The sequence below is a fragment of the Arabidopsis thaliana genome (genome assembly GCF_000001735.4).
Source record: "Arabidopsis thaliana chromosome 1 sequence".
In the NCBI taxonomy this organism is placed as follows: domain Eukaryota; kingdom Viridiplantae; phylum Streptophyta; class Magnoliopsida; order Brassicales; family Brassicaceae; genus Arabidopsis; species Arabidopsis thaliana.
Window position 1 is genome coordinate 7,709,931 of NC_003070.9, and position 24,623 is coordinate 7,734,553.

Here is a 24,623-nt window from a genome sequence, read left to right on the forward strand (position 1 = left end):
GATGCACAGCTTCATCGAGGCTAGTTGAAGCGAAGTCTAGACTCTTAAAGACGTTAATTGCGAGTCGAGAGAATGAATATGCATAAAATTAATATGAAGTCGATAAATAGATAAGTAATTATATCTATATATATATATATATATATATATCTAATAATATATATTTTTAAAATGATTTGTTTTAATGTAAATTTTCTTAATCGTAAACAAATCAAACAGTTTTTATTTGCATTTGTATCTTATTTGAATCGATTGAAATGGATTCAAATCTAGGAGACATAGAGTTTTTGTTTTCCTTTCTTCTTTTTTATAATAATGAATGTGAATTAAATTTACATTATTTAAATTCCTTTTGCTGGAAGATTAATAGGAAAAAAAAGCGATAACATCCATACATTACTTCGAGAAACTTGACGTGAGAACAATAAACAACATCGTATAAGAAGTGGATTAACATATATATGGAGAACCAAACAATGAGATCTTTTGTGATTATAGGTTAAAAAGACCACACACTTTAGGAAACAACCTGCAAAATTTGCTTGTACCAGGCGGCACAGGCAAAAGGTATCTTTCTTGACCACTTTGTTGTTGTTCAGTGCAAAGTTTTTTGCAAGCATCCTCGCACATTATAGGAGTAGCGTTTTTAACTTCTTTCAAGCATTGGTTTGAGACACAATGTTTAATACACATATTTACATTATTCGAATGTGAGATTTGTGCCGAAAACATCATTGCGAGCAAAGTTGTAATGATCAGAAGATCGCATGTTTTCTTCAAACTTTGAGCTGCCATAATGTATATAAATGTATTGATATTGATTAGAACAAATATTATTAGTAAACAAGATGATTTGGTGATGAATATTGGGTTTTGTTTAGATGATTTATATAGTGAAAGTAATGTTTCCTATTTTTAGAAGTTGGTTTTTTGTTATTGTTTCTTTCTCTAGAAGTTACATACATCTCTGTGATTTAGTGTTACGCTGATCCAAACAACTTTATTGTTATGAATAAAACAATAACTATCGTTTAAATGTTACAAATTAAACTCAAATTGGCTACGTCATAGTGGAACTTAATTCGAGGTTCAAGTCGTTTTGAACGAAAACCATGAAATTAACTAAACATAACTTAATTATATGTTCTTACTTGTTCCATACAAAATCTATTTTTAACAAAAGGATGCAATGTCTCTAAAAGTATTTGTCGTTTGTATGTATAACAGTATCTCTCATGAAAAGTAATAACTAAGTGCTAAAAGACTCTATTGCATGGTTTAGTATCTAGTTTTGGTCGCAAATGAGGAGAACACAATGTCAACATATACCCTTATTTTTAAGCTAGTTTCTGATATTTTCAAGTTTCAACCCAATTGGTTTTCGTTGTTTGAACTGTTTTAATATGACATATACCGCAAGAGGGAAATAAAGAGCACAACTAAGTCATTGCAATTTGATGAATGAAAGAGATTAATTAAAAAGAAAAATTGTAATTTTATAATTACTTTATTTTGGTTTGTTTAATTTTTATTTTTGATTAAGAATGTGATTAGCTCTTGTGCAAATGCTAAAATAACTCTCAAAAAAGATTGTTCTTCATTTTTGTTGCTCTTCGATGCCACCAAAGCGTCTCATATCAATGGATTTCATTGAATCGAACCTGAATACTGCAGACAATTCAATTTGAGAAAACACATTTTATCTTCATAAAGTTTTTAGTTGTAATTTTGGTGAAATTTGATGAACTCACAATTTGATGTAAACTAGGAAATTTTTGATGTAAAGAATCTTAATTGATTAGATTGATGCACAACTTCGTCGAGTCTAGTTGAACGGAATAAGTCTAGACTCTTAAAGACGTTGATTGCAAGTTGAGAGAATGAATATGCATAAAATTAATATGAAGTCGGTAGTAGATTCAAAATGATATAATAATAATAATACTATGTAGTTTAAAAATGATTTGTTTAATGTAATTTTTTTTAATCGTAAACAAACCAAACGGTTTTTATTTGCATTTGTATTTTATTCTATGTATTTGAATCTATTGAAATGGATTCAAATCTAGGAGATAATGAGTTTTTCCTTTTCTTTTTTTATAATAATGAATGTGAATTAAATTTATATTATTTAAATTCCTTTTGCTGGAAGATTAATTGAAAATACGCGACAACATCCATATATTACTTCAAGACACTTGACATGAGAACAATAAACAACATCATATAAGAAGTGGATTAACATATATATGGAGAAACAAACAATGAGAGCTTTTGCGATTATAGGTTAAAAAGACCACACGCTTTAGGAAACATCCTGCAAAACTTGCTTGTACCAGGTGGCACAGGCACAAGGTATCTTTCTTGACCACTTTGTTGTTGTTCAGTGCAAAGTTTTTTGCAAGCATCCTCGCACATTATAGGAGTAGCGTTTTTAACTTCTTTCAAGCATTGGTTTGAGACACAATGTTTAATACACATATTTACATTATTCGAATGTGAGATTTGTGCCGAAAACATCATTGCGAACAAAGTTGTAATGATTAGAAGATCGCATGTTTTCTTCAAACTTTGAGCTGCCATAATGTATATAAATGTAGTGATATTGATTAGAACAAATGTTATTAGAAAACAAGATGAATTGGTGATGGATATTGGGTTTTGTTTAGATGATTTATATAGTGAAGATAATATTTCCTATTTTTAAAAATTGGTTTTTCTGTTTCTTGTTTCTTTCACGACGGTTAAGATTGCATTTCTGTGATTTAGTGTTATGGTAATCCAAACAACTTTATTGTTATGAATAAACAATAATAATGTTACAAATCCTTGTAATTTAACCATAATCAGAGAACGACTAAAACCGTGAAATTAACCGAACAGAAATTAACGATTGGCTAAACGATTTCGGTTCGGTTAGTTTCCGGTTAACAAAATTAATCCGAAGTCACTCCTAGGCCTTTGGTCAATCTTCGTTTCTCGTTTCTCTGTTGAGTAACGACAATCGACAAAGGAACTTTGCTCAATCTTCGTTTCTTCGTTAGGTAATCTTCGTTTCTAAGAATTGGAATGTTCTTTTTCATAGGATTCATGATAGTTTTTGGCTGCAATTTTGAATCTTTATTCTGACTATGTGAGGAATTTGATTTTGTTATCGTTGTCGTTGTTTCGTCTTAGGATTTGTGAGAATCATTGAACAATTTTTCAACTTTGACAATTAATAACACGAGAGGAGCTTCAGATTTATGTGTTTGAGTATTCAAAGATATAGCTTTTATATTTGCCTTTCTGGGTTTCATGGAGATGAATCTGTATACTTATAGCTCATTAATTAGTCAACTCTGTTGTTGCTTCTGGTTTGACATTGTATTGAGTAGTCAAAGATTTGAGCTTTCTAACTCCACATGAAGATATAGCGTGTTTACATTTCATTTGTGAAAAGTACTTCAGTCCATTTGGGTTTCTATCTGGTTTAGAAGATATTTCTGGTGAAAACTTTATTTGGGCATTGCTTCTTTTCAGTGACTGATCAAAGATGGGAAGTCAGGAGAATGTGAAACACCTCGAGGAATGCACTGTTTCCAAGTTAGTTTCTTACTGCATCAATAATGTTTGATTGTTTGCTAATCATTAGAAAGAGTAAGGAACACATATTCAGTCTTTGTTTCTTCACTGTGATATCGAAATTTATCAGTAAGTCATTAGTTATGTAGCCACTTTTAGTTGTTTTCACTTGTTCACACCATCATGCTTTTCATTTGGAAAAAATAAGTAACCTTGGAATATAACCACGGTTGTTGTTTGATACGTCTTGCTTGTTAAAACACTTGAGTGTTGAAAGGTTCAGTTCCTCTGGTGTATAAAGTGTTTTCTTCTTGATATCGATTTTTTGTGATCTAGGATCATAGTTTTGTCATTGAGTCATGAGGTATGTAGCCCACTCTTAGTAAATTTCACTTGTTCATACCATCATGCTAGCCACTACATTGCTTGGCATAAAGAAGTAGCCGCAGTATCCAACATTTGTATCTAGTATCTTCTAATATAAAACACAGTATGATTGTTGTTCTCGAAATCAAAACATCCTAAAGTGAAATTTTCGATCTTTTTTGTGGGTGCAGTGCATTAGGGACATGGGTATTCTCAGTCCTAGGCGCATTGGTTGCAATCCCGGTAGGCATCAAACGCAAGTCTCTTGGGCCACTCGTGTTCTTTGGCACAACCGGAACAATGCTCGACATCATCATTGGTGTAAGTCAATGCGAGAGAGAACACGCAGAACACCAAATGAAGTTACTCCAAGACTCTCAAAATGCCACAACAACAACCACCAACACAGAGACTGAAGAAAGCTCTTCCATGTCCTAATCTTTTTTACATCTTTCTCACTAAGACTTTGATGTAATTTGATGCCACTCACAAGTTAAACTTGTTTTAAGATATTGTGATTATCCCATGTATCTTGAGAAAACAAAGAAGAAAGCTTTTCATGATTACAACTGATTCATTGACATTGTCATCTCCACCAAGAAATTGCAACACACGAAGCAATAGAATTTAATACGATAATATATCTGAAACTGTTACGAGCAATGTATATGAATCGATAAATCTTGGACTCCAATATCAAATGGTATTCAAAAACTAAAAAGGTTCAAAGTGAAAACTTTTATCAACAAACTCTTGTTCAAACTAATGAAACAAAGAAAGATTATTATAACGATAAACGATGAATCTCACTAAAACGACGGCGTTCCAAGTCGAAAGCAGAGGGAATGTTGAAAGTTAAACTTGATTTTGAATAAGTTTAATTATTGGATCAATTATCCAATAATTAATTATGGCCAAATCCAAGTTCTAGAGTTTTCTCTAGAAATATCATCATTTCCACCTCCTTAAAAGATTCTAGAAATTTTCTAGAATCATCTTCCACCTCCTTAAACATAAAAATCTAGATACTCTAATAGAATAATCTAGATAATTTGAATAATGTAATCTAAATCTTATGTAAGAACTCTCTAGACTTAGGATTAAAATATTTTAGATATTTTGTAGTTTGGAGGCTATAAATACCTCCTCCCCCTCTCAAATGTTGCAATGTTGTGAAGTTATCTTCAAGTTTAAAGCAAAGTAATAAAAGTTATATTTCCTAAAAAACTCTCTCAAAACACTTAAACACTTTCTCCATTACCTCTAAAAGAATTTTACTCTAACAGGGAAGATTCCGGCGAACACAAACTCATCCGACGACGAAGAACCGAAGATAAGCGGAGAAGCAGAGCGAAATCGCTAGGCAGATAGAACCCAACGTAAGTTTCATGTCCGTCTCTTCTCGTAGTCTACGCATCACCACCGGCGCAAACGTGAGTCCAAGCATCGATAAACCGATTCTGATAATCACCACCATAAAGCACATATCGGCCATCTTGTTCAGCTCTGATGCACAGTATAACGCCACGTGTCCGTTCTTCGTCGTCTCCGTTAGATATGAACCGTCGAAACCAGAAGCTCGTTTGCAGATTCCGGTGAAAATGGCGAGCGAAACTGCAAGAAAGAAACGATCGTTTACACGACGAGTTTCTTCTCTTCTCTCACGACCTCCATCTTCGTCATCCATTGCGATCTCGTAGTCTTGCAGGAGAAAATGGAGATTTTGAAACGATGATTGATGAAAAAATCAGAATCCGGGAAAAAGTGAGAAAATTTGTCTCTGAGAGGTTTTGGAGTTTGTTAAAGAGGGAAAGAAGAAGGGTTTATAACCTAACCATGGTTAAAATTTTAACCATGGACCATAGTTTATTTTTTAACCTTGCTTTTTCTCTAACCATGGTTTATAATCCGTACGTGTTGAAAAAGTTTCAAGGAGAGAGGTGATGACTGATGATATTGAGTGGACGAAGGACTTACCTCTTTTGGTCACTGTTAAAAATTGGTTTCTTGAATTACTGGTTACAAAATTTCGTTCGTTGCTGAACCGGAAATTGACAATTTTGGTTACACAGAATTGGGACCAAAAATATCTGCATGGTTTAGTATTTGATCATATAACTACCTATAAAAAGACTAGAAATATTTTATATTGTTAGATAATTGTGAAATTTTGAACAAAAAAAAATGTTAAGGGTTAAATATGGTCTTTTTTACTAAGTTTTATTCATCGGTTTTTCTAAAATGTTACTACTTTGGGTAAACAAAAGTTAAAGCAGTTGCCTGATTACGACACGTTGAACAATGGATTGATCTTATGTAAATTTAATTGATAAAAAAACAGTTCATGACTGCATTTTGCAGCTAATTCCTTAAACATTTTGAGCTAAAATTTGAAACTATCATCAAGAACATGAAGTAATTAGTCTTAATCCGATATCATAAACGGTTCACACACACATCGATTTCTTTGTAAAACTAATTATTGTATTCAGGGATGCGATCCGAAACTTTAACGCATTTTTATCTATGCAAATACAGTATGAAGTGATAAATATTGCAAGTTGTAACTACAATATCAATTAATATTCAGAAAATCTTGTTTAAACCTTTTATTCAAGAAACCAAAATGTTCACAACACAAATCCAAAGAAATAAACGAAAAGCAGATACAGAGCATCCGCGATGGTCTCACTGAACGATCACAGGTCCAAATATTCAAACCTCTAATCAAAGAAACCATAATGTTCAAAACAACAAACCCATCAAAGAAAGAAAAAAACGAAAACTAGATTGTAGATAGAAAGAGAGATGATAAATGTAAGCATCGTCGATGGTCTCACTAAAAGACACAGGTCCATAGTAACGGTGGAAGAAACTCAAGACACACCACTCACCCGGTGACGGAGCAGCGAAGGTACGCTAAGAAAGCAATCGTGAGGACGACAAAAATCAAACCCACGAGCAGCTGCACGTCACACTCTTCTCGTACTTTTCTCATCTGTTCCAGTTCCACCACCATCGGAGCAACAATGATCTTGAGAATCACAAGCATAAAAGCAAGATGCGCCCACAAGTTGAACTCCATCGCCCAAGAATACGCCACGTGTCCGGTCATCGTCGGGTTTGGATCTGAGCCAGCAGCTGCTCTTTTGCAGACTCTTGTGGACAGTTCAAGCAACACTGCGACGACAAAACGACCGTTCAATCTACGAAGCTCTTCACGTCCCTGTCACGATTCTCTTCACGTGGCTCAACAACTCCTTCCATGGCGAGAGATTCTTGCAGGAGAAAAGAAAAACAAGATTTTGAGACGAAGATTGTGAAAATGAAAACAGATTCGGGAGAGAAAATCTATATAATAAGGGTTTTTGGAGTTTATAAGCATAAAATGTTTCTTTTATTTAAATTAACCACGGTTAAAGTTTGACCGTGGACCATGGTTAATTGGTTATAGTAATCGTACGTTTTCTAACGGGACGTGAGTCTTGATGACTGTGTTGAAAGTTAAACTTGATTTTGAATCAAGTTTAATTATTGGATCAATTATCCAATAATTAATTATGGCCAAATTCAAGTTTTAGAATTTTCTCTAGAAATATCATCATTTCCACCTCCTTAAAAGATTCTAGAAATTTTGTAGAATCATCTTCCACCTCCTTAAACATAAAAATCTAGATACTCTAATAGAATAATCTAGATAATTTGAATAATGTAATCTAGATCTTATATAAGAACTCTCTAGACTTACGATTAAAATATTTTAGATATTTTGTAGTTTGGAGGCTATAAATACCTCCTCCTCCTCTCAAATGTTGCAATGTTGTGAAGTTGTCTTCAAGTTTAAAGCAAAGTAATTAAAGTTCTATTTCCAAAAAAACTCTCTCAAAACACTTAAACACTTTCTCCATTACCTCTAAAATAATTTTACTCTAACAAAGTGGTAGCAGAACTTGAAGATCCTAAAGATGGCGAGTAACAATGTTCCCTTCCAAGTCCCGGTGCTCACAAAGAGCAACTATGATAATTGGAGTCTACAAATGAAGGCTATCCTAGGAGCACATGACGTGTGGGAGATAGTCGAGAAAGGTTTCATTGAACCGGAGAATGAAGGTAGTCTTTCTCAAACTCAAAAGGATGGTTTGAGAGACTCAAGAAAGAGAGACAAGAAAGCTCTCTGTCTAATCTATCAAGGATTAGATGAAGATACGTTCGAGAAGGTCGTTGAAGCTACGTCGGCGAAAGAAGCATGGGAGAAGCTTCGAACCTCTTACAAAGGTGTCGATCAAGTCAAGAAAGTACGTCTTCAAACTCTAAGAGGAGAATTTGAAGCACTACAAATGAAGGAAGGTGAACTCGTCTCCGACTACTTCTCAAGAGTGTTGACGGTTACTAATAACCTTAAAAGAAACGGAGAGAAGCTAGATGATGTGAGAATCATGGAGAAAGTTCTTAGATCATTGGATCTAAAATTTGAGCATATTGTCACCGTCATTGAAGAAACAAAAGATTTAGAAGCTATGACAATAGAGCAACTTCTTGGGTCATTACAAGCTTATGAAGAAAAGAAGAAGAAGAAAGAAGATATCGTCGAACAAGTCCTCAATATGCGAATTACAAAAGAAGAAAACGGCCAAAGTTACCAAAGAAGAGGTGGTGGTGAAGTACGAGGACGAGGTCGTGGTGGATATGGAAATGGACGTGGTTGGAGGCCACATGAAGACAACACAAACCAAAGAGGTGAAAACTCATCAAGAGGTCGTGGGAAAGGACACCCAAAATCAAGATACGATAAATCAAGTGTCAAATGCTACAATTGTGGGAAGTTTGGACATTAGGCTTCTGAATGTAAAGCTCCTAGCAACAAAAAATTTGAGGAGAAGGCCAACTACGTTGAAGAAAAAATTCAAGAAGAAGACATGTTATTAATGGCTAGCTACAAGAAAGATGAACAAGAAGAGAATCATAAGTGGTACCTCGATAGTGGTGCAAGTAATCACATGTGCGGGAGAAAAAGTATGTTCGCGGAGCTTGATGAATCGGTGAGAGGAAATGTGGCTTTAGGAGATGAATCGAAGATGGAGGTAAAAGGTAAAGGAAACATTCTCATTCGATTGAAGAATGGAGATCATCAATTTATATCCAACGTTTACTATATTCCGAGCATGAAGACAAACATCTTGAGCCTTGGACAACTCTTAGAGAAAGGTTATGATATTAGATTAAAAGATAATAACCTTTCAATAAGAGACCAAGAAAGCAATCTCATTACCAAGGTGCCAATGTCGAAAAATAGAATGTTTGTCCTCAACATTCGAAATGACATTGCACAATGTCTCAAGATGTGTTACAAAGAGGAGTCTTGGCTATGGCATCTTCGATTCGGACATCTAAATTTTGGAGGATTGGAGTTGCTTTCAAGGAAGGAAATGGTGAGAGGGCTACCTTGTATAAATCATCCAAATCAAGTGTGTGAAGGATGTCTACTTGGAAAGCAATTCAAAATGAGCTTTCCAAAGGAGTCAAGTTCAAGAGCTCAAAAACCGTTGGAGCTAATACATACCGATGTGTGTGGTCCGATCAAGCCGAAATCACTTGGTAAAAGTAATTACTTCCTTCTCTCAAATGTATAACTCCCCAGGAATTTCAATTGCGCTTATATTCATCCCATTCTAAAACAATTAGATGATGATAAAATTAACAAAGATTGGGACTCCTAATCGAAAAGGGATATTTAATTAGGTTCCATAAAAAAAAAAAAAGGCTTGAAAAAGAACCTTCTCCACTTTATTCTTAAAAAGCCTCATGCTTATTCGAAAGCTTTGTTGTTTTTAGGATCTGGATCCATTATTCATTCTTGATTGATGATTTTTCAAGAAAAACATGGGTATATTTTTTGAAAGAAAAATCCGAGGTGTTCAAAATTTTCAAAAAGTTTAAAGCCCATGTTGAGAAGGAGAGTGGTCTTGTGATCAAAACCATGAGATCCGACCGTGGAGGAGAATTTACATCCAAGGAGTTTCTTAAGTATTGTGAAGACAACGGCATTCGAAGACAATTAACGGTGCCAAGATCCCCTCAACAAAATGGTGTAGCAGAAAGAAAGAATAGAACAATTCTTGAGATGGCAAGGAGCATGCTCAAAAGTAAGAGACTACCAAAAGAGTTGTGGGCGGAAGCGGTCGCGTGTGCGGTTTATCTATTAAATCGATCTCCAACAAAAAGTGTCTCCGGAAAAACACCACAAGAAGCTTGGAGCGGAAGAAAGCCCGGTGTTTCTCATTTAAGAGTCTTTGGAAGTATTGCTCATGCTCATGTACCGGATGAGAAGCGGAGCAAACTAGATGACAAAAGTGAGAAGTATATCTTCATTGGTTATGATAACAACTCCAAAGGCTACAAGCTCTATAATCCCGATACGAAGAAGACAATTATTAGTCGAAATATAGTGTTCGATGAAGAAGGAGAATGGGATTGGAACTCAAATGAAGAAGATTATAACTTCTTTCCACATTTTGAAGAAGATGAGCCGGAGCCAACAAGAGAGGAGCCACCAAGTGAAGAGCCTACTACACGACCAACTTCACTAACAAGTTCTCAAATAGAAGAAAGTTCGAGTGAAAGGACTCCGCGTTTTAGAAGTATACAAGAGCTCTATGAGGTAACCGAAAATCAAGAAAACCTTACCTTATTTTGTTTATTTGCGGAGTGCGAACCCATGGATTTCCAAGAAGCCATTGAAAAGAAGACTTGGAGAAATGCCATGGATGAAGAGATCAAATCAATACAAAAGAATGACACATGGGAGTTAACTTCACTTCCAAATGGACACAAGGCAATTGGCGTGAAGTGGGTGTATAAAGCAAAGAAAAACTCTAAAGGAGAAGTGGAAAGATACAAAGCAAGATTGGTTGCAAAAGGTTATAGTCAAAGAGCCGGAATTGACTATGACGAGGTATTTGCTCCCGTTGCTCGTCTAGAAACGGTTAGACTAATCATCTCACTAGCGGCTCAAAACAAGTGGAAGATACATCAAATGGATTTCAAGTTGGCCTTCTTAAATGGAGATTTTGAAGAAGAAGTTTACATTGAGCAACCACAAGGCTACATAGTCAAAGGTGAAGAAGACAAAGTCTTGAGGCTAAAAAAGGCGCTTTATGGATTAAAACAAGCCCCAAGAGCTTGGAATACTCGAATTGACAAGTATTTCAAGGAGAAAGATTTCATCAAGTGTCCATATGAGCATGCACTCTATATCAAAATTCAAAAAGAAGATATATTGATCGCATGCTTATATGTAGATGATTTGATATTCACGGGTAACAATCCAAGCATGTTCGAAGAATTCAAGAAAGAGATGACGAAGGAGTTCGAGATGACGGACATTGGATTGATGTCTTACTATCTCGGAATTGAAGTAAAACAAGAAGACAATAGAATATTCATAACTCAAGAAGGCTATGCTAAGGAGGTACTTAAGAAGTTCAAGATGGATGACTCAAATCCCGTTTGTACACCAATGGAATGCGGAATCAAACTATCAAAGAAAGAAGAAGGGGAAGGAGTGGATCCAACAACCTTTAAGAGCTTGGTTGGAAGCTTGAGATACTTAACATGCACAAGGCCCGATATTTTATATGCGGTCGGAGTTGTTAGTCGTTACATGGAGCATCCAACAACAACTCATTTCAAAGCGGCAAAAAGGATTCTTCGCTATATCAAAGGTACCGTAAACTTTGGCTTACATTATTCAACTACTAGTGATTACAAGCTTGTTGGATATAGCGATAGCGATTGGGGTAGAGACGTAGATGACCGAAAGAGTACAAGTGGTTTTGTGTTTTACATTGGAGACACGGCTTTCACATGGATGTCGAAGAAACAACCAATTGTCACTCTATCCACTTGTGAAGCGGAGTATGTAGCGGCTACGTCATGTGTATGCCATGCTATTTGGTTAAGAAACCTCTTGAAGGAGTTAAGCTTACCACAAGAGGAACCAACGAAGATCTTTGTGGACAACAAGTCGGCAATAGCTTTGGCGAAGAACCCGGTCTTCCATGATCGAAGTAAACACATTGACACACGCTATCACTACATTAGAGAGTGTGTTAGCAAAAAGGACGTGCAATTGGAGTATGTGAAGACACATGATCAAGTAGCCGATATTTTTACCAAGCCTCTCAAGCGTGAAGACTTTATCAAGATGAGGAGTTTGCTTGGAGTAGCAAAATCAAGTTTAAGAGGGGGTGTTGAAAGTTAAACTTGATTTTGAATCAAGTTTAATTATTGGATCAATTATCCAATAATTAATTATGGCCAAATCCAAGTTCTAGAGTTTTCTCTAGAAATATCATCATTTCCACCTCCTTAAAAGATTCTAGAAATTTTCTAGAATCATCTTCCACCTCCTTAAACATAAAAATCTAGATACTCTAATAAAATAATCTAGATAATTTGAATAATGTAATCTAAATCTTATGTAAGAACTCTCTAGACTTAGGATTAAAATATTTTAGATATTTTGTAGTTTGGAGGCTATAAATACCTCCTCCCCCTCTCAAATGTTGCAATGTTGTGAAGTTATCTTCAAGTTTAAAGCAAAGTAATAAAAGTTCTATTTCCAAAAAAACTCTCTCAAAACACTTAAACACTTTCTCCATTACCTCTAAAAGAATTTTACTCTAACAGACTGATGATCTGGAAAGGACCTGACCTCTTTGGTTACACAATTTTCAGTCGTTGCTGAACCGGATATCAATACTTTTGGTTAGACAAATTGGAAAAAGATATCGGAATGGTTTAGTAAATCGTTTGATATAGTAACTATACATCACAAATTCAGACTATATTTGTAATTGATTTTAGAATATTAGTACTCTTTTGTTTTTACTGATTGTCTTTTATCACATTTCTAACATTGAGAGGTCAAATAGGCTTCAGAATTTCCCATAATCCCCATTTAGTCATTTTTACCAAACAAAAGTTGAAGCAATTGCCTCATCTCATGACATGTGGACCGAAAAGTTTATCGGATGGCTTAAAAAAAGACACGACTATTTTGTCTTAAACTTAAAACTCGGTTTCTCTATGCAAGCTTTTAATTATTGGGATTAATTCTATCTTTACCTTCCAAAGTGTGGGATCAATCAACAATCTACACAATCATTTTCCACAGTCGACGACTATAACGTTCTAGCGACCAATCTACGTTTAGTTATATTTACATATGTAAAATGCAAAATAGCTTTTTCACTGATAGTTTTATTTTGATACTCTGTAACATAAGATACTTGTTTTCTTCATTTTTTCAAATTTGATACGTGAAATATTTAAGGATCAAGTTATAATGAGCTCGATCATTAATGAAAAAGATAAATCTTGTTACGAACATTCATGTTATCAAATGGTACTCATATGTTCAATGACTTCAATCCCAAGCCAAAGAAACAGATTATAAGAAAAGAATAAAAGAGAAGAGGATAATCACACTAAAACGACACCGTTCCATAGAAAAAAAAAACAGAGGATGATTCTAACTCCACGACGAACCAGAGAAAGGTAACCCAAGAAAGAGAGAGCTAGAGATTGAAACCATCGGCGATGAGAACGATTAACAACTCACCCACCAGCGAAGATACGCCATAAGAGAGAGCGAGATCGTTACGCAAATTAAACCCAGCAAAAGCTTCATATCGCAGTCTTCTCGGAAACTTCGCATACGTCGTGCCAATACCACCACCGATGCAAGGATTTGAAAAATCACCAACATAAAAGAGAAATGAGCTGCTTTGTTGAAACCCGATGCCCAAAAGAACGCTCTGTGTTCGTTCTCCGTCGTCTCCGTTCCCGAATTTGGATCTGAACCTTCGAAACCAGCTGCTCGTTTGTAGACTCCAGTGAAAAGATCGAGCGCCACTGCGACGACGAAACGAACGGCCATTCGACGAAGCTCTTCACGTCTCTCACGTTGCTCTTCATGTCTCTCAACAGCTCCATCATCCATGGCGACCGAAATTTTGCAGGAGAAATGAAGATTTGAGACCAAGGTTTTGAAAAAGCAGAGAGAAAAATTTGAAGAGGGGTTTTGGAGTTTGTTAAAAAGAGGAAGAAGGGTTTAATGTTAACCTTACCATGGTTTACTTTTAAGTTTTAACTATTAACAATGGTTACAATAACCGTACGCTTTCTAACGGCGTCAGTGGTGATGATCTGGACAATTTTCACCGTGAAATACACAATTTTCATTCGTTACTGAACCGGAAATTAATACTTTCGGTTAAAACAATTTGGTTAGTGGAAATTATACTATGCCTAATTTTGTTTAATTATGTTTTTACTATGTTCTTAGTCACTTTGTAAAAAAAAATTGAGGTTAATGGGTTTCCCATAATCCCCATAAACCAAACGAAAATAGAAGTATAGTTGCATTTGTCTTATGACACGTGGAAAGATAGATTGATCGGATGGCTTACAATAAGCCATGTCTAAATTTGTCTTGTTCTAAAGTACGTCAAACTTGAAAAACTGGTTCCTGCTCCTGCATGCAAGATTTTTATTTTTTTGGGATCGACTAAATAGTTTGATTTCTTCATTGTTTCAATATTTTGCTACATTAAAATAATTTAAGGATCAAGTTATAAACTAAACATATGATTAAAACATACCGAGAAAAATAGAAATTTAACAATATGCAACCTAGCATTTTAATTGATACCGAGAAAAATAGAAATTTGATATTAACGAGGGTGTTTCTAGATGAGCTCATTTGCTTTAGTTAACTACGAGTATGATTGGTTTATTGAAGTTCTAGTTACATATTTTATCTATTACTTTACTTCTGATTTCTGAATTCTGACTAGCTTTATGGACAAAATTGCAGTTTTTCTTAAACCCATTTCTCAAATAAAAAGAAACAAAAAAAATTGGGACGCCTCAAGACGATCGCTTAGTACCCGAAAATATTAATCGTTGAAGTTTTAGGGTAGTCGATATATAAAGAAAAAAGTGTCTACTCATTAAACGGTCCACTAATTGGGCCAACCGGATTAGTTTATACTTAAAAACTATAATTATAGAGTTTGGATTTTGGAGAATAACCGGTGTAAAACGCTAAAACACTTCAAGAACCCAATTAAAATCTAACATATTAAAAAGTCTGGTTTTCTACTTTTCTTAGTACAATATGGTTTTTTAGGAGAAAATATAAAGTGTATATCAATTTCGAAATCATAAATTTAATAATTTTTGAGGATTTAAAATCATCTCAAGTTCTCAGCCAAGATGGGGTACATAAAGGATTTCTTCCTACGAAATAAAGGCAAATAAGACAAAGGAAAGGAAATGCTAATAATTAACACAATGGAAGGAAATGCTACCTAGGAAAAGGACACAATATCAACTAAATAAAGGTAAATAAAATTAAAAATGAATAAGGATAAATTCACAAATTGCAATTACTTATATATAGGAGTGTCAAAATGGGTCAAAATTCATGGGTCAACTCAACTCAACTCAACTCATGAACCCTAATGAGTTGAAAATTTTGACTCAAATGAGTTGATGGGTCAAATGAGTTGATGAGTCAATTGGTTTGGTGAGTCAATTGAGTTGGGTTGTAATGGTTAATGGTTTCAATGGTTTACCCAATTAACCCATCAAGGTTTGTTAAATTGAATTAAACCAACTAAAATCTCTAAACCGATGTCAATTTAAGTTTAACCAACACATCTAAACCAATTTAATAAAATTATTTTTTTTCCAAATTTCTTAAATATACAAGCAATGAAATTGAGAAAAAGTAAACTCGTCATTTTCCCGCCAAAAACGTAAACCCGTGATTTTCCCGCCAAAAAACATAAACCTGTGATTTTTCCGCAAAAAACAAAAACTCGTAATTTTCCCGTCAAAAAACGTAAACCCGTAATTTTCCCGCCAAAAACGTAAACCCGTGATTTTCCTGCCAAAAACGTAAACCCGTGATTTTCCCGTCAAAATGTATATAAGTCATATATATGTATAATCCTTAATACAATCTAGCGCCTCTATATATAAGAAGACAAAGAAAAGAAACCCTAAACCTTGATTCACTATTTTTCTTTCTCTTTGATAGCTATGGAAGCGGAAATATCCTTTGGCGGCGAAATAGACCTCAAACCGAAATCACAAGATGCTGGATCATTCAAAATCTGCGTAAGTGCCCGAAGATCGGACACATCAATTAGTCTTCCACCAAATTTCGTTCTCTCGTACAATGACTACGAAGGTGTCATATCCTCCTACCCTAATGACTCGAAAAAACTGAATGATTGGTTGTACTCAGCAGGGCTCTCCGAACAATATGTTGACATTGCTAACTCTCAACTCACTGAACGAATCTGTAAGTCGATTTCTATGGTAGACTCTTCAGTTTGTGCTACTTTAGTTTACATGTACTGTAAAGTCATTGTTCCACCTCGGATTGACTCGTTTGATGAGACCACCAATAATATCGAGTTGATTAGACCGGCAAATAAGCTTGTGGTTGACCGTTTGGCAAGGAAAGTATATAATAAGAAGAAGAAATCCAACTCTGACGCGAGCGTGTGCACAATTTGTTTGGAGGAGTTTGAAAAGGGAGAAATAGTGGTGACCTTACCATGTGGCCACGAGTTTGACGATGGATGTATTGGGAAGTGGTTTTTGAAAGACCATGTTTGTCCATTGTGCCGTTTCGAGTTGCCTTGTTAAGAGATGAACTAATACTTGGTGGACAAACAAGTTAAGGGGATCAAAGAAGCTTAAGGTTTTCAATATTGGGCTACTTTTAGAGGTAGTGTTTTCAATACCGCATAACAAGCTTGCATTACGCCTGTTAATTTAATTTCTTTAGCTTAATGTGTTTATCCTAAAGTTTTAGATACTAAATTTAATTTAAGCATCTCTATTTTTTCTTTTAAACAGAGTTAACTACCAAAGTTTTCTTAAAAGAAAACATAGCCTAAAATGATAAAAGAAACTACATTTTAGTTTAATCCATTGGGCTAAAATATTTGTCACTTTTTTAGATTTTGAGTAATTTGGTAACTTGCTTTCATTTTTAGCCCTTGATTTTCTTAAGATTGTCGAAGTATCCTAAACATCAACACAAATTAAAGACTTAAAGGGACTTTTTTCATTCAGCCATAAAATTTCAAAAGAGTCTTTACATAGAATAGACCTTTAAGAACTTTAAAAAGCCAAACAATAACCGGAAATTAAACTTGGAACTAGAAGAAACAGAGCAAGCATATGGGTTTCAATCTAACCGAAAGATAACCACCCAATAACCGGAGATGAACTTGAACCAGTTACAGAAAACCATGGCTAAGGTCTTTAACTCTTAGTCTTAGTAATGATCCTTGAAGAAGTGTAGGCAGAAACAGAGAGCGACCAACGTTATGAATCCTTGGAAAAGACAGAGATGGAGAAACCAGAGAGCAACGAGTCAGGATCACCCTAATGAAACTCAAGCACCCAAAAGAAAGCAAACTCAAAGAGGATATAAATCTTCAGAAGTTTGACAACTCAACGAATTTAGATTTTATAATCCTTTGGCTTAGTTGTGTAAAACTCAAAAAAGTCAATTAAACTTGGTTCCTACAATGTTTAGTTATCATCTAACTATGACAGCTTTTGAATTACAAAACCTTTAGATCATGTAAATATATAATGTTGCATAGAGTTTAATCCACAAAACAGTTTGGGTTAAATCATTTGCATATATAAATCAGTTTCTCATAAAGTATTGAAATACAACACTTTTCCTTAAAGAAGCAACATTATATAGAAATGTTATTGATAAGACATAAAAATAAAATATCTATCCAAACACATGTTTTGAACAGATATAAAAATGAAGAATAATTCCATCTTCACTTATACTGACCATAATGGTCAAAAGCCGGCATTCCGTTAATGGAAGACGAAGAGCCACCACCAACACTGGATTCATCTTGACCCGACGACCCGTTTTGGTAGTACCGACCACCTCCCATAACCATGGATTGGTCCAACATACCATAACCATAAGGACCCGGAGGAGGTAGGCCATGAGATGGGCCGTGAAACCCAATACCATTTCCTCCATAGGTTTGTCTCAACGACGGTGGCTCACCTCTAAGTGCAGAACCACGATCGGTCTCTATCTCACGGTACCGGTTAATGAACACGGTGAGGGGGTCCACGTAGTTATCGAACCCAAGCTTGCTCATAGCCCAAAGGATATCTTCAGCAGTTATGGTCTTACGTTGCTCACGTTGGCAACGCTCGTTGGCTTCACCGGTCACGAAGCTGATGTACTCGGAGACACATTCTTGAATCGTTTCTTTGGCGTCGTCAGAGATTTTGGCGTGAGACGGTAAGGTTTTACGCATGATTCTTATGACGTTTGCGATTGGCATGTATTGGTCTTGCTCACGAGCCACACATGGTGGTTGCTGCTGGACCACGATACCATTGTTCTTGTCACCGGCGCCGGCTACTACGACTGAGCTGGTCATTGGGGTTGGGTTGTTGCTGTGCTGGTCCAAGTTCAATTCTGTTCATAGAAAATACAGAGAGAAATTGAAATCTTTAGGAAATAAAAAAGATTAGTTGAAGTAGAAATGATGATTAAATTTGTAGGATACGAATGGATTAGAAGAAAACAAGAGAATCAAGGGACACGTTCTTAGTTACGGACCAATAAGATAAGAGTAAGTTTGTGGGGTCTACATTCTAGACTTATGGACCCCGTTGAGTAGACTGTTCAGATTCTTGCCGTTACGTTTTACATGTATACCAAAAAGCTTTCGCTTAGATTATTAATTAGAAAAACCAAAAACTCAAAATTTGGAGAAGAACATCAATTAATTTATGTAGACGAAGGTATGACTCAATAAAGTAGACATTTATTTCATGTGAAGGTTCCCAATGGTAAATGTTGAAAGAATCAAAAGATTGGAGTTAATGACATCCAGTAATTAAAAAATCAATAGTAAAAGGAAAATTTGGAGAAAATTTCACTTAGTTTTTTTCCAAAAAAATTACTGATAGATTTTGAATAAAAAAACCTCACACTAAAACTTGGGACTAGTATAAGATATATATATATATATATATAGTTTAAATGTTAAGTACTAAAAAAATTTGAGTTTCTATTTTTTTAGTGTTTTTGAATCACATGAACCGTAGATGTTTTTAGACAAGGGAAGAGACAAACGAGAATCTCGTTTTGAAACGAAGAAAAAAACTCAACCGTTACAACAAAGAAAAAAACGTTTTTAGAATCGAAATTTTTTTTGATAAAAGAAAGAAAACGATACTCAAAAACATTCCTGGTACATGCACGGGTATATTCAATGAACACATACGAGAGATTTGTTTAACTAATACCACACCATGGAAATATTTGGATAAAACTTTGACTCAGCCATGATGAAACAATACATATCAAACTCTTGCATGTATGTATATAAAATCGTCTTCTCCGGGCCATTCCCAAAACCTTCACAAATCTAAATTAAAAATTTCTAGAAAGAAAGCATTTAGTTCGTTGTTGCAAAGTCTCATAAAATTCATAAAGCATGTCTCCAATTTTTCATGAGCATATAAATATACATGGAGGCAAGTATATACTGTATAAAAATAGCCACTTAGATTACCAGAGATGGATTTTGGTAGCTGATAGTGAGAGAAGGGAGCTCCACGTTCCATTGTTTCTCTGCCGTCTTTTTTTTTTTTTGTTCTTTATAAAATAATTATTTGAGTGATTTGTTGCATGCAAAGAGAGGTTGATGGTTGAGTGGTTTTATAGAGAGATGATACAAATGGCAAAGGAGGCGGTTCTTACGAGGTCTATATCTCTTTCCCATTGGCTTGTCTCATTGGCTATGTGGCCAGTCAAACTGCTCTTCTCTCATTGGTTGTTTTTTTTCACAAATTACCAAAGTAATTAAGTAAAAATAAAGACTATTAAGAAAGAAAGAAAGATAAGAAGAAGATTTTTATACATATGAGGCTCTCTTTGTTTATATAAATTAAATGTTGTTTAACATTTTCTATTTATTTAGTCAATAAAGTATTCGATTATCGAACGGCTGAGAAAGATTGACGTGACGTTATTTTAGTCATATATTTTATTAAAATTTAATAAAATATAGGTTTCACTAAATTCTTTGTTTCTTAATTAATGAAATTGAAAATTAGTTTTAAAAAGATTCTCTTACTTAAAATGGTAAATTTTGGTATATTTGAATAAATATGCGTTACGAAAGTGAGTTATCACGTTTATTGTAATTTTTATTTAAATTAGCCTTTTAAAGTGTTTATAGGAAAATTACAAAAGGTTAGTACAAGATATTGGTGTTAGATGATGCATGTTACAATTGAATATTGCTTTACATTTTCTAATACATAATTAATCAACAAATAAAATAAAACCAACACCCTAGTAATGGAATGGTGGATAAAGATTTTTGAAAGATGGAAAAACATGAAGAATTTTGGATAGAGTTTACGGCCCAGTCCATGACCTGTTTTGGATCTAGCCCATACTAAAAACAAACCAACGAGAATTAACAAAGAACCAATATTGAATCTTTCCTGGCCAATGACCTCTCATTTCAAAATGAAGTTTAGAACTAAAATAATCTTACGCATATAAGATTATTTTAGTTATCATCAGTATGAAATCTCATGGAACTCTGCTAAAAGTTTTTTTTTTCTTTAAATGTTTCCATTCACTTTGCTTCCCTTAAAGATAAACCATTTTGAACATACATCTTTAGCAGAATCTAGAGAGATTATAAATAAAGAGGCCACATGCAGGTGGAGCAAGAGCAAGGAAAGGATAGCTAAAGAGATAGGATAATACAACAACTCAGTTAGGAGGCGGTGAATTGGTAAAAGTTTCATTGCAATTATACGCTCAACTTTCAAATAATAAACTAGAAGATTTACTTATTCTGAGGTTAAGGAAATATGACTTCTGGTAAAGGAGAGTTTGGTGTTGTCTACCATGATTTTCAATATATTGAACAAGCAGCCCATAAAGTTATCTCTCATTGCAGAATTTTTTGTAAGCTTCTTCGCATACATCATGAGTAGCACCTTTGACCATCTTCAAACATTGGTTTGGAACGCAATGTTTTGATACAAACTTCTATCGTGCTTGAGTAAGATATATACTCGTTCTATATCTTTTACCATCTTTTCAAGTAGTTTTTTCTTTTTTCAAGTATACCAACTTCTTTTTTCATATATAGTATTCTGATTTCTGAGCAACCATTTCTAATTAATTGTAGCTCGTAAGCTCTTTATTAAATTTAACTAAAAATCTTAGTTATATCATTATAAATAACGCATCGCATGTAGATGAAAGTATATAAATAATAACTTGTACACATGCACGTTTGAACAATCCTTAGAACAACCAATATATTTTTATCTGCATTACAACTGGCAGAAAAAAAGATTATGATGCATCTAATTACTTAAATAACCAAACTATATATAATAAGAGATGGAACAGTTTGGTAGATCCGGCGTTGAAATGACAATCCCGTAGGCTTAATAGCTATATCATGGCCATATGTTACCTCAATGAGAAGAGAAGAAACATCGTTACGTGAATATCTGAGCTTCTCTCGTGTATCCTTGCTTATTTTTCGCAAATTTAATATGTTCACGCAACAAGCATCATAATTTACTTCTTAAATAGCAGACATAATGATTACCATTTGCATAAATCCTTATTTCTTCCAAACTAACAACCCTCATCGCAATGATAGTAGGATCAAACTATACGAGCTTAGTAGTACTCATGCAATATTTTGAACCAGTAAAACTTACCCTTTTGTGGACATGCCTATGAGAGAAGAGATAAACTAATAACGTGAAGACTTGATCAATATTCAAGCTAGCTAGATGGTAGAAAATAATGCAATCATTTTTTATTAGCAAACGTTTATATTTCTCTTCTCGTAAATAAATCTAAAGAAAAGTTACAAAAAGAAAATTTATAAAGTTGTCACGTTTAGTGAATGTTTCTACTTTCTACTCTCGTAGATATGTCCAAAGCAGGGTAACTTTCACTGGTAGAAACATATATCTACTGTTTCCCTCAAATTCCATAACAAAATTCACATTATTATGGTGTGACGACATTTTGGGATTTCAATAGTGTGAAGAGTAGATAGGAGTTTGCTCAAAATCAACCACGTTGTAGGACGGCTACCTGATTCACCGGCCATCATCGCTTATCACTCACCAGTCTTTTCTTTGTTCTCTCAATTGAAAAAACAAAAATATTCCTGAGGTTAATTTTGTAGATATTCTTTATACATGGCTAACATTAACAATTTTGATACGTCGCACGCGTTCGTTGCACGTGTGAACTAGGAGGCGCAAACGACGAAAACGTAATGTTTGACGCCAGCTTTGATAGACACGTGGACAGTTCAGACGCTAATGATGTGGACACAATCTTGATCGCCGAAACACTTTTCTACATGTGGCACCGTCTATGTCGTGGATGCTTCGTAACCAACGACATTTTGCGGATGGGCCGTGACAGCCCAATAAGCATACTTTGTATGCCAGATCAGCTCTAGTGGTCCAACTGTAAAAGGAGCTGTTTGGCTTCACCTTACCTGTTCCTACTACTCTTTGAGGTTGAAATTAGCCAATTAGGTTTATTGATAAGGACTCTTATTTTATTTATGATTTATTTTCTCTTTAACATCGTCATATAGTTATGGGTCTAATGGCCACGAATTCTAAAAACGATAAATAAAACAAATTATGCTGAATATATCAAATATATGTATATGTATTTTTTTGCGTTAACTTAGCCAATTAAACACGTAACATTCGTGTTTAATGTTTTTAATTTGCCTAAGGCAATATTTTATTTTCGTCAAAAACAAGTAACCGAAGACACTTGTTTCTTTCGAAATCAGTACTCAATAAAATAAAGTTTTGTGTAAGACTAATTTTAGAGATTCTCTTAGTAGTTGACCAAAAAAAAACAAAGATGTTTTACATCAGATTCGAAGTACCACAGTTTATAAGTATGCCAATACGTGTGATTGAATACATCAATATAATTAGATCTTATCTTACATATTTGTGGACAATTAAGTCGGTATTTCGCTAAGAATGTTTTTTTTTTTTGCAAATCAAAATGTGTATTCTATGACAATATAAAAATCATATACACAAATAAATGATGGCTAGGAATCGAAAAAGATGTGTCCTCGTGGGTTTTTAGAATTGAAAGCGTCAAAAAAGAAACACTAGAGCTTTCAGATTTCAAGTATACAGCGAAGAGTAATGAGATGCCTTGAATATGGAATGGGAAAGTATCTCAGTATGGCGTAGAGTACCAACGCGTTATGGTGTATGAATGGGAAAAAATACATTCATTCAACCATATTTTATACTCCTAATATTTATATTTATTCGTATCGTGTGATTTTTTCATTAATGTGGACAAAAGTTATTGAGTACTTTTAGGTTTTAACTGGGGATCCACCCCCAGCATTAACGTCGGCTTCGAGTACCGAAATAAAATAAACGGTGTAGTAATGACGAAATAACATAAATAAGTGTCGAATAGCTCCAACACGTAGAACAAACGCAAGAAAACAAATGTTAAATGGTCAGTTTATGAAGATATAAAAACAAGGAGTATCAAACTTGAATTAAGGTTTTAAGAACATTTTGAGTGATTCAATTGCTTCTTTTATACAAAAAGTTTAAACTCAGATTACGTACGCCCACGTTCCCTTGAAGTATATTTTTAATTTTTCCTAATGCGGTTGTAATATATTTTTATAAAGATTTTAATTAAATGGTGATCAAATGTGTTAGATACTCTAACCACCACAGCCGTGGTAACTAACCACTGACCACTCGTACGTATAATACAATTTTAGAAATATACATACTTAATATGTGGTGTATTAGGTATTTTTGTAGCATTTTTTTTTGTTAAAATGTTACACGTTTGAATTATGAAGTTTACGTGCACGGTCGCAACTCGCAATATAGTTTTTATGATGTTTGTGGTTATTCGAATGACAATCATGTCCTACTACTAGCACTTCAAATCAAAGTACACGAACCTATAGCCTATAGGATGATGTATGTCTATTTATGCGAAACCAAACTATAAAAAATCTCGATTATTTATCAAATAAAATATTAGACCTAATTTACAAATGGCGGACAAAAACTCAACTTTAAAATGTAAACCTTTGGCACTATCAATATCAACATAAAAACGTTAAAAAAATAACGCAACTTTAGAATTTCATATACTACTTGCATCAACCATCTTCTGTATCTATCACTATCCGTATGGGAATATAAGTATCCTTTAAATTAATAAATCATCGCAAGTAGGAAGAGAATCAATACTCGAAAAGATATAAAAAAAACCCACCAAGACAACGATCATCTAATCACAGAAGAGAACAAAATTCTTAGAATCATAAAAGTAATTAATTAAGTAAGTCATCAAAGACAATCACCTGGAAACTCGCTTCCTAATCAAGATTTCTCGATAATCCTCTCAATCATAATCATTTCTCTACTATCAATAAAATAAGTAAACAAAGGTAGACCATAAACTAATCATTTGGTCTTCTACTATTAACGTATGAAGTAGCCCATACTATATCATATCGCTTTAA

General features: G+C 34.3%; 7 protein-coding genes and 2 pseudogenes across 9 annotated transcripts; 3 read left to right on the top strand and 6 right to left on the bottom strand.

The window, feature by feature from the left end:
• Positions 1-492: 492 nt before the first annotated feature.
• AT1G21925 (Plant thionin family protein) lies at positions 493-795 on the bottom strand (the record flags this gene model as incomplete). Its single annotated transcript, NM_001084109.1, has 1 exon — positions 493-795. One exon carries the CDS (start codon positions 793-795, stop codon positions 493-495), a length of 303 nt encoding a protein of 100 aa, NP_001077578.1.
• Positions 796-2,280: 1,485 nt separating this feature from the next.
• AT1G21928 (Plant thionin family protein) lies at positions 2,281-2,583 on the bottom strand (the record flags this gene model as incomplete). Its single annotated transcript, NM_001084110.1, has 1 exon — positions 2,281-2,583. One exon carries the CDS (start codon positions 2,581-2,583, stop codon positions 2,281-2,283), a length of 303 nt encoding a protein of 100 aa, NP_001077579.1.
• Positions 2,584-2,888: 305 nt separating this feature from the next.
• AT1G21930 (uncharacterized protein) lies at positions 2,889-4,529 on the top strand. The gene is made up of 3 exons (NM_102041.5): positions 2,889-3,044; positions 3,523-3,585; positions 4,122-4,529. The coding sequence occupies exons 2-3, from the start codon at positions 3,536-3,538 to the stop codon at positions 4,366-4,368; spliced, it is 297 nt and encodes a 98-aa protein (NP_173611.1). The 5' UTR covers positions 2,889-3,044; positions 3,523-3,535; the 3' UTR covers positions 4,369-4,529.
• Positions 4,530-5,239: 710 nt separating this feature from the next.
• On the bottom strand, positions 5,240-7,045 carry AT1G21940 (uncharacterized protein; the record flags this gene model as incomplete). Its single annotated transcript, NM_102042.1, has 2 exons — positions 5,240-5,631; positions 6,886-7,045. The coding sequence occupies 2 exons, from the start codon at positions 7,043-7,045 to the stop codon at positions 5,240-5,242; spliced, it is 552 nt and encodes a 183-aa protein (NP_173612.1).
• An 850-nt stretch (positions 7,046-7,895) lies between these two features.
• AT1G21945 lies at positions 7,896-12,190 on the top strand (annotated as a pseudogene; the record flags this gene model as incomplete). The annotated part of the gene is made up of 1 exon: positions 7,896-12,190.
• Positions 12,191-13,231: 1,041 nt separating this feature from the next.
• On the bottom strand, positions 13,232-14,024 carry AT1G21950 (uncharacterized protein). Its single transcript, NM_102044.3, has one exon. The coding sequence runs from the start codon at positions 13,931-13,933 to the stop codon at positions 13,541-13,543; it is 393 nt and encodes a 130-aa protein (NP_173614.2). The 5' UTR covers positions 13,934-14,024; the 3' UTR covers positions 13,232-13,540.
• A 2,017-nt stretch (positions 14,025-16,041) lies between these two features.
• On the top strand, positions 16,042-16,656 carry AT1G21960 (RING/U-box superfamily protein; the record flags this gene model as incomplete). Its single annotated transcript, NM_102045.1, has 1 exon — positions 16,042-16,656. The coding sequence occupies one exon, from the start codon at positions 16,042-16,044 to the stop codon at positions 16,654-16,656; it is 615 nt and encodes a 204-aa protein (NP_173615.1).
• Positions 16,657-17,646: 990 nt separating this feature from the next.
• LEC1 (Histone superfamily protein) lies at positions 17,647-19,719 on the bottom strand. The gene is made up of 2 exons (NM_102046.5): positions 19,590-19,719; positions 17,647-18,484 (listed from the first exon to the last, which is right to left on the bottom strand). Exons 1-2 carry the CDS (start codon positions 19,639-19,641, stop codon positions 17,820-17,822), a joined length of 717 nt encoding a protein of 238 aa, NP_173616.2. The 5' UTR covers positions 19,642-19,719; the 3' UTR covers positions 17,647-17,819.
• A 1,261-nt stretch (positions 19,720-20,980) lies between these two features.
• Positions 20,981-21,214, bottom strand: AT1G21973 (annotated as a pseudogene). Its single transcript has one exon.
• Positions 21,215-24,623: the final 3,409 nt, after the last annotated feature.